We start from the raw sequence: 13216 nt of genomic DNA, 5'->3' as shown, positions 1-13216 counted from the left end.
AAAGGCTGGGCTAGAAGTTTCATGGCCAAAGATAAGCTGAGCTCACGCCTAGCTGCCTGTTCAAAAAGCAAGTTGCTCCAATGCTTTTTTGGGGAGAGAGCCCATCCCCAAAAAACACCCCCAAATGAATGGTATATGCCCATTAATTTCTCATACAAGGAAAATGATGTCCAAAATTTTTCAGCTTGTTCCGTAACTTCTGTCTAGTTAACATTGGCAGAAGAGAAATAGTAAAAATTGCAGCAGCAAATGAAAGAATTTAGGTGTGAGTCTGCCAGGTGGAACTCCCAGAATGGAGAATTACAGGATCTGGAGATTTAAAAAAAAAAAAGGAAATGCTTAGTCAGTAGTGCTACTCTTTGAAAGTGTATGTCCTTTTTGAATTGTGGACTCTACTGAATGCTCTACCCCACTTTTCATAATGAATGGCCCAAGTGAAATAGTGCAAAAGTGATTGTTTAGAAAAATTAAAAGCAAAAGTAAGTTTGGAATAGAGGAATAGGGATGTGTGTAAAGCAGTGGCATGGAGGCCAAAGTGAGAGAGTCTAGGCTAATTACACAAAAGCTTAGAACTATTTAAAAGGGTATAATCCTCAGAGGAAGACCCCAATGATGTATTGATAATTCATGTTTTATTTTAATTCCAGAAGAAAGCTATTAAATAATTACAAAAGCAGAAAAGACACTGGAATATCTCTGGATGTAGTCAACAAGCATTGTCCTGGGTCTAAGGGATCTCCAGATAGTGGTGTCTCATTTCAACTGGAAGAAAAGAATGGCATCAGTACTCGAGAGGAAACTTCTATTTATAGACAGCCTTCCCAGAAACCATCTGCTGTTTTTGAGTACAACCTTCATTCAACTCCTTTGGTTGAACCAAACACTCGGGACTCAAGTAATGATAATCTATTACATTTTTCAGAGAGTTGTGTTCTGCTCAGTGACACTTCCACACCAGAAGATACAGCACTGTCTTTATTCCAGAGAGGTGTCAGTGAAAGAACTTTGTCGAAAAACCCAAAGATAGAAGAGGGACAGAAGGATGACTTGTGTTCAGAAGTTTATTTAAGATCTTTAGGAGGACAAAGCAAACTTTCTGTTCTTCAAAGGAATCTGAGTGATGAAAGTTCCTTGCCAAAAGAAAATGTGGACTTTGATAATGATGATTTTAATATTGATTTCAACGAACTGGACAGTATGCTAAGTATTTCGGAAGCTGAAAGGCCTTATGGCGATCATTACCAGCTTAAGGATGAAGCAGAGTCTGCCAAATCATTCCTGGAAAAAAGGTCCTTCACAGCCAAGGGAGAAGATTTCCTTCCAACTGCATTTTTGCCAAACATGAAACAACTTGCATCTGCCAAGGCTTCTTTGGGTAAAGTTATGCTTTTTTCAAAAAAAATTATCATATAGATAGTATATATGTTGTGCTAAGAAGCTACTGTGAAAAGTGCAGTTGTCTAATTTGATGTGATTTTGAGTTGCCTTCAGTGGCTTTGGGCATTCCTCCCTGTTCACTCCTCGCGGCTGTATCACAATGGCTTAGATTTGTATTCTTTATCAGGCCATATTGGCATGAGCCCTGTTCAGTTATTATCTCTTATCTCACTATGAATAGAAATAAATGTTGTCCTTTCGTTTGTTATCCTACTGGTGGAGGGCGATACATCTGAAGAGGGACGGCCTCAGCTGTCCTGTGGTGACTGCCCTACATGAGCTGGGATCCTGGTTTCCCAGATTCCTAAATCATGTGGCAAGCTGTCATAGATAGCAGAGCTTGTACATCTTCAGATTCATTGCCCTCCATGTGTACGGAAAGTGATTAAATCATAGGCAGATGGAGTTACTGCTTTCAACTCTGCCCTTGGTAAGTTTACCCTAACGAATAATGCCAGAATAGGGCTTTTGTTGTTGTTGTTTAGTCGTTTAGTCGTGTCTGACTCTTCGTGACCCCATGGACCAGAGCACGCCAGGCCCTCCTATCTTCCACTGCCTCCCGGAGGTCTGTCAATTTCATGTTGGTTCCTTCGCAGACACTGTCCAGCCATCTCATCCTCGGTCGTCCCCTTCTCCTCTTGCCGTCACACTTTCCTAACATCAATGTCTTTTCCAAGGAGTCTTCTCTTCTCATGAAATGGCCAAAGTACTGGAGCCTCAGCTTCAGGATCTGTCCTTCCAGTGAACATCCAGGGTTGATTTCCTTTAGAATTGATAGGATTGTTCTCCTTGCAGTCCAGGGGACTCTCAAGAGCCTCCTCCAGCACCACAATTCAAAGGCATCAATTCTTCGGCGGTCTGCTTTCTTTATGGTCCAGCTCTCACATCCATACATCACAACAGGAAAAACCATAGCTTTGACTATTCGGACTTTTGTTGGCAAGGTGATGTCTCTGCTTTTCAAGATGCTGTCAAGGTTTGTCATCGCTTTCCTCCCCAGAAGCAGGCATCTTTTAATTTTGTGGCTGCTGTCTCCATCTGCGGTGATCATGGAGCCCAAGAAAGTAAAATCTGTCACTGCCTTCATATCTTCCCCTTCAATTTCCCAGGAGGTGATGGGACCAGTGGCCATGATCTTAGTTTTTTTGATGTTGAGTTTCAGGCTGTTTTTTGCACTCTCCTCTTTCACCCTCATTACAAGGTTCTTTAATTCCTCCTCACTTTCTGCCAGCAGAGTGGTATCATCTGCATATCTGAGATTGTTGATATTTCTTCCGGCAATCTTAATTCCGGCTTGGGATTCCTCCAGTCCAGCCTTCCGCATTATGTATTCTGCATATAAGTTAAATAAGCCGGGGGACAATATACAGCCTTGTCGTACTCCTTTCCCAATTGTGAACCAGTTAGTCGTTCCATATCCAGTTCTAACTGTTGCTTCCTGTCCTACATATAGGTTTCTCAGGAGATAGACAAGGTGGTCAGGCACTCCCATTTGTTTAAGGACTTGCCATAGATTGCTGTGGTCCACACAGTCAAAGGCTTTTGCATAGTCAATGAAGCAAAAGTAGATATTTTTCTGGAACTCTGGCTTTCTCCATAATCCAGCGCATGTTAGCGATTTGGTCTCTAGTTCCTCTGCCCCTTCGGAATCCAGCTTGTACTTCTGGGAGTTCTCGATCCACATACTGCTGAAGCCTACCTTGTAGGATTTTGAGCATGACCTTGCTAGTGTGTGAAATGAGTGCAATTGTACGGTAATTGGAGCATTCTTTGGCACTGCCCTTCTTTGGGATTGGGATGTAGACTGATCTTTTCCAGTCCTCTGGCAATTACTGAGTTTTCCAAACTTGCTGGCATATTGAATGTAGCACCTTAACAGCATCATCTTTTAAGATTTTAAATAGTTCAACTGGAATGTCATCACCTCCACTGGCCTTATTGTTAGCCAGGCTTTCTAAGGCCCACTTGACTTCACTCTACAGGATGTCTGGCTCAAGGTCAGCAACTACATTGTCTGGGTTGTCCGGGATGTCCAACTCTTTCTGATATAATTCCTCTGTGTATTCTTGCCACCTCTTCTTGATGTCTTCTGCTTCTGTTAGGTCCCTCCCATTTTTGTCCTTTATCATGTTCATCTTTGCACGAAATGTTCCTCTAATATCTCCAACTTTCCTGAACAGATCTCTGGTTTTTTCTTTTCTTTTATTTTCCTCTATTTCTTTGCATTGTTCATTTAAGAAGGCCCTCTTGTCTCTCCTTCCTATTCTTTGGAAGTCTGCATTCAATTTTCTGTACCTTTCCCTATCTCCCTTGCATTTTGTTTCCCTTCTCTTCTCTGCTATTTGTAAAGCCTCGTTGGACAGCCACTTTGCTTTCTTGCATTTCCTTTTCTTTGGGATGGTTTTTGTTGCTGCCTCCTGTACAATGTTACGAGCCTCTATCCAAAATTCTTCAGGCACTCTGTCCACCAAATCGAGTTCCTTAAATCTGTTCTTTACTTCCACTGTGTGTTCATAAGGGATTTGGTTTACATTATACCTGAGGAGCCTAGTGGTTTTTCCTACTCTCTTCAGTTTAAGCTTGAATTTTGCTATGAGAAGCTGATGATCAGAGCCACAATCAGCTCCAGGTTTTGTTTTTGCTGAATAGGGCTACTGTGCTTGAATTTAAAAAAAACACTGGCAAGTAGAGTAGGCCCAGTGAATCAGTGGGGGTTTGGTCAGTCACCTCCTTTTTAAGTTCCATTGATCCAACTGGTCTTTCACCTTATAGCACTAAGCAACAGGGTTTTAGCAAGTGGACAGAAACTGGCACGCTAATACTCTTCTAACAGGCAGCTGTTGGCTTTACAATATCTTTTCAAATGGTAGCAATTTACCATAAAATTAATTTAAGTAGTGAAGTCCATTATTATTATTATTATTTTGGGCAATGGTTATTTTGCTGCCCAGTGGAGTTTGATTACTATGCTCTTCTGAGATGTCCAGCACATCTTTGTATTTGTTTGCTACAGAAAATGTGGAATGATGAGTTGGATTAAGTCCCAAGTGAGAGTTAAGCACGTGTTGAATTCTGCAGTTGTAAATACTGGGGACTAAAAGTACTTTAATGGATTGACTGTGTCCAATGTATTCCCATCCACGATTTCACTACTTTTCAGATTTTATGAGGCTCTAATTATAGAAATCCAAAATGCAGTGGTGCCTCACAAGACGATGTTAATTTGTTCCGTGAAAATCGCTGTTAAGTGAAAACATCATCTTGTGAAACACGTTTTCCCATTGAAATGCATTGAAAACCTGATAATCCGTTCCAATGGGATTATTCCATTGTTAAGCGAAAATTCCCATTGGAAACATCGTTAAGCGAAACGTTTCCAAGCGAAGACAGCCATCCAACAAAATAGAGACCATTAAAAGACTCGTAAAGTGAAGCAAGACCAAGCTGTCAAAAACATTGTAAAGTGAAAAACAGGGACCTAAAATTTAATTGTCTTGCGAGGCAAGGTCCTTAACATCGTAAAGCGAAAATCGCCCATAGGAAACATCATTAAACGAAGCGCAAGATCGCTCCGAAAACTTCATCGTAAAGTGAATTCGTTGTTAAACAAAGCAATCGTCTAGCGAGGCACCACTGTAACTTTCACCTCCTGATTATGCCAGCGCAGATAAACAGTTTAGAATATCATTTATAATATCATTCCCATGAATTGAGGTTATGCTTCTGGGATATAGCATTCCCCACCCTGGCACTTCTTAGTCAGTATTAGAGATGGGGGCTTCACATTCGTATATGAATTTGAAGCCCCACAGCACAGGTGGCCAACATGATTACCTCCCACCCCCATACCTCGCCGGACCACTTACCACATGATACGCAACGTGCGGGGCCGACATAATCATCTGTGCTCCAATTGCAGTAATAGCTCAGCTACCTCAGCCCCGCCTCCCTACTTACTCAGCCACTCTGGCAAGGGGGCGGGAGGATGAGTCTCCCTGTTCAGTCATGGAGCGGCTGAGCAAGCAGGAAGGTAGGACTGCAGCAGCTGATCTAGTACCATGATTGGGGCGCAGAATACGGCATCAGCCACACACACATATCGCGTATTGTGTGATAAGTGATCCTGCAGGGTCTGGGGGTGGGTGGGAGGTAATCAGGCTGGGCACTTGTGCCGCAGGGCTTCATATACGAATACGAAGCCCCCAGGTTTAGTCAGTATAGGCAATTGCTGGCTTCAGTTGGTGGAATTGCACATCTGGAGTTATAGGTGTAAATTAGAAATGGGGGTATTCGTATTTGTACGAATACCCCCATCACTAGTGTAAATCCTTGTGTGTCTGTTTTCATATGTGATGCACATAATTATTCATCTTGCAAGGTATTTTGTGGAGCTTCATGATGCAGAAAGAAGTTGGCTGTTGCTTTATTGCATAACAGTCTAAGGATCAGAAGCATTGGGGAGGGTGTTTGCCAATCAAGACAGGCCTTCTTGGCTCCTCAAAGGGAAAGGGTATTAGTTTTTCATTATGGCAGTTTGATCAAATTACAGAGACTTTTAAAAGAAAAAATAGTGCCCAATTTCTTGCTCTTGTCTGGAAGCAAGGTGTGCTGAGGGGTTTGAGAAAATTCCTTGTTAAGGTGTCCCAAGGCAAGACTGATTAAATCAATGAAATATGAACAATGTACAGTGGGGTCTTGACTTGAGAACTTAATCCGTATTGGAAGGCGGTTCTCAAGTCAAAAAGTCTGTAGGTCAAGTCTCCATTGACCTACAGTGCATTGAAAACCGATTAATCCCGTAACAGGCCGTTTTTGTTCCATTTTGGGTTTTTTCTGGTCTGTAAGTCAATTCTTAGGCTGCAAGTCAAACCTAAATTTTGCGGCCAGAGAAGTCTGTAACTCAAAAAGTCTGTAAGTCAAGCCGTCTGTAAGTCAAGGGTCCACTGTAGTGAGTATTATTCTCATTTGTGTACCAGGCTGGTATTGTAAATTAGGTAGTGGCAGTGAAGACAATCATTTCTGTATAAACCTTTGATTAGATGTGCTTTTTTCCTAGTCCCACTGGTCAAAAATCCTACTTCAAAAAATTCATCATTGGAACACTTCAGAGGCTTAACATTTCCCCATTCTGGTGAAATGATGAAAATATTTCACAAGAAGTTTGGACTGCATCACTTTCGAACGAATCAACTGGAGGCCATCAATGCATCTCTGCTGGGAGAAGACTGCTTTATTTTGATGCCTACAGGTATGTGTTGATTAGGATGTCTGCCTGCCAGCCAGAGCCGAGTGTGCATGGTGTCATGGCTAAGGAACAGATGATGTGCTGTTAATATTTAGTGACAGCTACGTGCCAGATGCTATATACTATAGTCTTCTTAAGTAGGCAGCCAAAACAGTGAGGAGGAGCTAACATTAAGCGCATGAAGAGATGATTGGTAGGAGAGATTTGGTTTAAAGTGAGGTCATAGAACTGTCAAGAGCAAGTCTATTCTAAATAACTGATTTAAAACCAAAGTTTAAATCACCAGGGGAAAAATACCAACTTAAAGAATCAATTAAAATCGAGATGGTTTTACTTTTCTTGAGCAAGCATTCATTCTGTCTACCCTTTCTTAACAATTAAATGCTGATATGCAACAATTCAGAGCCTCTGTAATCGTAAAGGCATAATCAATGGCTATGCCTCTCACATGCCTTTATTGTAGAGTTATGTCTGCTTACAGATAAAGTGTGTGCAAGGAAATGGCACAGTATCACATCTTTGAAAGTTAAATCTGCAGTTCTGTGTCTCCTTAATTGGAAACTAGATCTACTAAACCAAGTAGAATCTAATTCTGAATAAAGAAGATTGGACCATAAGAACATTTATTTGAAGCATTTATCCTTTCTTCATCTGAAAATGCTCCCGTAGCAACATGTACAATTAACAGAAAGAAAAATCTGCATGTAGATTTCCTAATTAAAAGATTATTGTACAAAGAAAAAGGAAGGGAGAGAGAAGGGGGAAAGCACATTTGGGTACAAATACTTACTTTTAAATAGTAGTTTTTATAAAGGCTATCTGGAAATAGTTCAGATAGGGGAGGAGTCTCATGTTTTCATGTAGCGGAAGAGGACATTCTGAAGAAAGCAAAGCGTGGTGCTTATAAAGTACAGTGGTGCCCCGCATAGTGATGATAATCCGTTCCGAAAAAATCATCGCTATACGGATTCGTCGCTATGCGGAACAAAAAAGCCCATAGGAATGCATTAAAACACGTTTAATGTGTTCCTATGGGCAAAAAACTCAGTTATGCAAAAGTCCTCCATATGGCCACCATTTTCGCTGCCCGGTAAGCGAGGAAAGGGTGCGAAAACACTGCGGGCGGCCATTTTCTTTACCCGGCGGCCATTTTGGAACCGCCGATCAGCTGTTGGAAAAACATCGTTATGCGATAATCGGTAAGCGAAACGCTTACCGATCATCGCAAACTGATATTTAGCCACCTAAAACATCGCAATGCGATCGCAAAAACGATTGCAAAAAACACATCACTATGCGGATTCGTTGTTAAACGAAGCGCTCGTTATGCGGGGCACCACTGTATATGAAACGATATATAACAGAAACGATTGTCTGTTCTATCCACTTTGACAGGCAGGTATGCAGACCAGTCATATTGGTTCAGAACTCTTTCTGGTGGGAGGGGAAGAACCTGGCTTACCAAGAAGATCATATCTCTGCTTGTCACTTTTTTCCTCCCCTTTCATCCTTAAAAAAACAACAATAACACAAAATACTTTGTAATCTTTTTGACTCCTGTCCTTTCAGTATTTTCCATTCGGTTCTCCTCCAGCCATCCCATAAATGTCTCCCACTGGACCCAGACAGTGTCTGAGGCCAGAAGGGAGGAAGGCAGCTCAGGTTCTTGGGATGACTTCCAGTCTTCACAAGAGGAGCTGCCCTCAGCTCTGACTGCCCCAGATAGACTTACAAGTGTGAATGATAAAGACTTTGGCTTTCTCTGCTCCATAGGAGGCAACCACTACACTAGTGGAGAGTTTTCCTTTGCTTTTGTGCACACCCTCAACCACTGGGAGGTGCCAGATGTGCAGCCTTGGCACTGCTGTAGCTGCAACGTCAGAGGTGTGGGTGGGTACAGAGGAACAAACTCCCATCTGTTATTGATGTCAAGGCCCTGCATTCAGAATTCGTCTCCTGGATCAGTGGTTCCCAAACATTTTGGACTTGTGGCTCCCTTGATTTACAGACCACTGACTGAGGCTCCCTTTGCTCGGAGAGGCCATTGGTCTCACTGCCACCAGAGGCAGGATCTTGACACCCCTCCCCAGCCATCCCATCTCCTCCCCCCACCAAATATCCCTGAAGGCCCACTTCCTTCTATATCCTATCACGCAATGCTCCTGAGGTCACCTGGCAAGTGCCTCTACCAGGGACCATAGAGATGGGGCAAGGAGAGGCAGGCACACAGCCTTCACTTCTGGTTTCTGTTTGACACAGAGCTATGAACAGCTCTGCATCCTTCATAGCTCCACGTTCCATCCCTTTCTCCATGGCTTGGATCCTGGACACACCATGGAGCCATGGTGCACAGTTTGGGAACCCCTGTCCTAGATTATAAACCAGGGTTGACCAATGTCACTGGAAGGAGCCGTGAACCAATCTGACTGGTCTGCATTCCTGCCTTGAAGTGCATGGGAATCTTTTCAGTAGGGCATCCATCCATTACCTAAAATGAAAATTTTAAGGTGAGCACCAACATTGCTGTCTGGTCTCCTGTCTCTGCTTCTCCCTCTGCTACAGTTTCTCCGTGAGTGAAAGCATAAAAACATGAACCTGAGTTGAGATTTCTTGTTCAACTTATTATCTAGGAGAGTTGGGGTGGCATACTGGTAGTTTTATGTGTCTCCTAACTTCACCCTATGTCATGCGATTGCTGTGATATTTTAAAAGCTTTTATATCCTTCAACACTGTTGGCTAATCTAGAACTTCTTTTTAACTTTAATGTCGTAAAAGAGCCAGAGGGTGCATTGATAGTGTCATGTCTTGACCAATGTCTCTGATATTATGTGATTTTATCTAAATAATGTATTCTTATCTTCCTGATGACTGACTGACTAATAAATTTTTAGTATTATTATGAATCTGATTTTAGTCCTACCTGGAATAGTCACGTTGCAAACAATGAACAAAACTGTATTGAGCACCATCCTTGTACTAACTCTGAAAATGCATAGCGCGTCTTGCTCTGGCACAATATTATGCCCGTATTGCAAATAAACTTTCCAACTTCTCTTTATTTTTTTCATGTTGTTTTATTAGGAGGTGGGAAGAGCTTATGCTACCAGTTGCCAGCATGTGTTTCAAAAGGAGTCACAATCATAATCTCCCCTTTGAGATCATTAATAGTGGATCAAGTCCAGAAACTAACATCAATGGATGTGAGTTTTAAGTCCATGTTTTCTTTTTTATCTTTTGCTGTATATGAGGCTCAGGAAGTGTTGGTCTCTCTTCTTGTAGTGGGCCTGAACAATACCACTTTCATGTTACTTCATGAAATCCGGAAGCTTCTACTTCCTATGGAATTTTCTGTGTAGTGCTCTTCTGATTCAATAATAATAATAATAATAATAATAATAATAATAATAATAATAATAATAAAATTTATTGTCATTGTAAGTATATACACAGTATACCATACAACGAAATTCACAGACACCCAGAGACCAGACACATGCACACACATAACATTCTCCAAACACTCCCCACCCACTAGAAGTCCCCCACTAAAAATACAAACATCTACACCTCAGGCCAGGTAACACAGTCCAACTAATTATTCACTACTGGTGGTCTTTAAGCTCATTATTAATTGCAATTATAGCTCTAGGATAAAAACTATTGAGAAAACGTGTGGTCCGAGTCTTAATTGTTCTATATCTTCTGCCAGACGGTAACAGTTCAAAAAAGTTATAAGCAGGATGGGAAGAGTCTCTCAGGATGCTGTGTGACTTCCTCAGACAGCGGGATGTGAAGATGTCATCCAGGGTTGGTAGCTGGAGCCCGATGATATTCTGGGCAATTTTAATGGTTCTCTGTAGAGCTTTTTTGTCCGCTACAGAGCTACTCCCAAACCATGCCAGAATGCCATAAGTTAGGACACTCTCAATGGTGCTACGGTAGTAGGACAGAAGTAAATGCTGTGATAAATTTAACTTCCCGAGCATTCTCAGGAAATACAGCCTCTTCTGTGCCTTCTTTATTAGCATGTTGGCATTTATAGTCCATGAGAGGTCCTCTGAGATGTAAGTACCCAGAAATTTAAAACTACCAACTCTCTCCACTTCCTCACCGTTTATGTACAGTGGTAAATGTACATTTCTCTTCCTCCTAAAATCAATTATGAGTTCTTTAGTTTTTTTGATGTTAAGTGTGAGATGATTTTCTTTACACCATAGTATAAATCTTTGTACTTCCTTTCTATAAGCAGACTCATTGTTCTTATTTATGAGTCCCACCACTGTCGTATCATCCGCAAATTTAATAATTGCATTGGTGTTATATAGTGGGGTGCAATCATGTGTGTACAGGGAATAGAGGAAGGGACTTAGCACGCAGCCCTGGGGAACTCCTGTACTTAGTACCAGGGTAGAAGAATGGTGGGATCCCATCCTTACTGACTGTGGCCTATCTGTCAGAAAATCCTTTATCCACATGCAGATCTCCTGAGGTAATCCCATACTTCCATACTTCCTATGGAATTTTCTGTGTAGTGCTCTTCTGATTCAAAATATTTAGACTTTGGATTGATCCTATTTGGAGGAATCTTGAAAAAAAGTCTGAGGACCTTCAGGCGAATCACCTGGTCCCTCATTGGCAGGTTTCTTCTCATGATAATACAAGGAGACTGGGGATGGAAGAAGCTTCAGGGAAAACACATCTTCTGGCCTAGAATATAAAAATTGTTTCAATGCAAATTGTTTAAGGTTTCTACCACTTACTTTCTGGTGATTAATTTCAGGATATAATTAGAGTGCCCAACATAGTGTTTAGCTTAACGTTCCAGTTGTTGCAAAAATGTCAATGACTTTTTCTCTCTGTCATAGATCCCAGCTACTTATCTGACTGGTGATAAGACTGATGCAGAAGCATCCAGAATCTACATGCAGTTGTCAAAGAAAGATCCCATCATCAAACTTCTCTATGTTACACCAGAAAAGGTTTGTATAATGGTCTAAATAATGCTGTTTGCATTAGAATGCTAGGGCTTCATTGCAGCATTCAAAAAGATACTCAGATCAATAAATGATGGAGTGCACTTGCCCTGGTTGTTTGTTGTCACCTTATGTGTGTAGGTCAACAATCTGAACAGGAGCGATTCTGTGACACGTTGAGTCTCTCCACGTGATCTGAAACACAGCTTCTGCAGAGTTATGGATCATATTCAGAACCTCCACATGTATTAAAGATTCTCCTCTTCAAAATGTTGTCCATATGACGGGGTGCCAGATGAATTAATTTACTGTCCTTCTTGGCACATAGACTTGTAAAGTTTGCTGGGTCATTTGTCTAACTAGCTTACCTTATGTTGTGAGAAACTTGATACTGTAAACTGTTTCATACATAGGTCTGCTCAAGTGGCCGATTAATGTCAACTCTGGAGAATCTGTATGAGCGACAGATGTTGGCCCGCTTTGTAATTGATGAGGCACACTGTGTCAGTCAGGTGAGCTTTTCTTGGGAGGGTCAGGAATTGTTTTGCCAGTTGAATTCAGATATTTAGCTGACCACGTGTTTTCCTTTTTGAGCAGTGGGGCCATGACTTTCGCCAAGACTATAAAAGGCTGAATATCCTTCGCAAGAAATTTTCTTCCGTTCCCATGATGGCTCTTACAGCCACTGCAAATCCGAGGGTACAAAAGGACATCCTGAATCAACTGCAAATGCATAAGCCCCAAGTGTAAGTTTGATGTGCACCAGACAGTGTTGTGAAGAAGAAGAAAAATCTGAGGCTTTTGGGGAAGTGATTTTTTTTTTTACTATTTTTCCCCTCTTTGGATGTCACTTCATATTGGCTATAACTAGCTGTTTATGTAGTCTTTAAAAATTCACTTCATGTTACAATGCTTGACCTGTTTTAGGTTCAGCATGAGTTTTAACCGGAACAACTTGAAATATGATGTTTTACCCAAAAAGCCAAAAAGTGTTGCTTTGGACTGCTTGCAGTGGATCAGAAAATACCACCCATGTAAGTCAACCACTCCTCCTTTAGCAGTGCATATTCTTGTAAATTAGGCTCTTAAAATAAGTTGGAAAAGTAAAAGGGAAATTGAAATAGCAGAAGCTGTTTAATCCCTAATGTGAAGAAATAAGTTACTTGTGGGCTTTAGGGGGCTCTTCAGTTAAACATCTGAAATCGTGTACCGCAAATGCCTCATCATGGTAGGAAGCCAGCACATTGAAGTGAATGGTGTATTGCACTAGGAAGGCAAAGGTTTATTTATTTATTTATTTATTTATTTATTTATTGAACTTGTATGCCACACATCTAGACATAGTCTACTTTGGGCGGCTCACAGAACACAAAGCAGCTAACAACACATAGATAGTTTAGGTTCCTTTCCCAAACTATGAAGCTCAGCAGGTGATCTGGGGCCTAACCTGTTTCACAGCTTGGTTGTATGGATAAAACTGAGAGATGGAAACCCAAGGGTTATTGTATGGCTGAAGCAGGAGAAGGTGGGAGAGAACCTTGGCACACTACAAGATTCTTT

General features: G+C 41.4%; 1 protein-coding gene across 2 annotated transcripts in view; it reads left to right on the top strand.

The window, feature by feature from the left end:
- The window catches only part of BLM (BLM RecQ like helicase), a 52590-nt gene that overhangs the window by 10279 nt on the left and 29095 nt on the right, over positions 1-13216 (top strand). For both annotated transcript variants that reach the window (XM_072982208.2, XM_072982209.2), the window contains exons 7-13: positions 648-1375; positions 6494-6685; positions 9765-9883; positions 11549-11662; positions 12070-12168; positions 12254-12402; positions 12584-12690. In XM_072982208.2, the coding sequence (XP_072838309.2) occupies positions 648-1375; positions 6494-6685; positions 9765-9883; positions 11549-11662; positions 12070-12168; positions 12254-12402; positions 12584-12690 (1508 nt within the window). The remainder of the gene's footprint in view (positions 1-647; positions 1376-6493; positions 6686-9764; positions 9884-11548; positions 11663-12069; positions 12169-12253; positions 12403-12583; positions 12691-13216) is intronic.

This window comes from Pogona vitticeps, chromosome 12, assembly GCF_051106095.1.
Source record: "Pogona vitticeps strain Pit_001003342236 chromosome 12, PviZW2.1, whole genome shotgun sequence".
In the NCBI taxonomy this organism is placed as follows: Eukaryota; Metazoa; Chordata; class Lepidosauria; order Squamata; family Agamidae; genus Pogona; species Pogona vitticeps.
The sequence above is the reverse complement of the archived record's forward strand: the minus strand, read 5'-3'. Positions and strand labels throughout refer to the sequence as shown.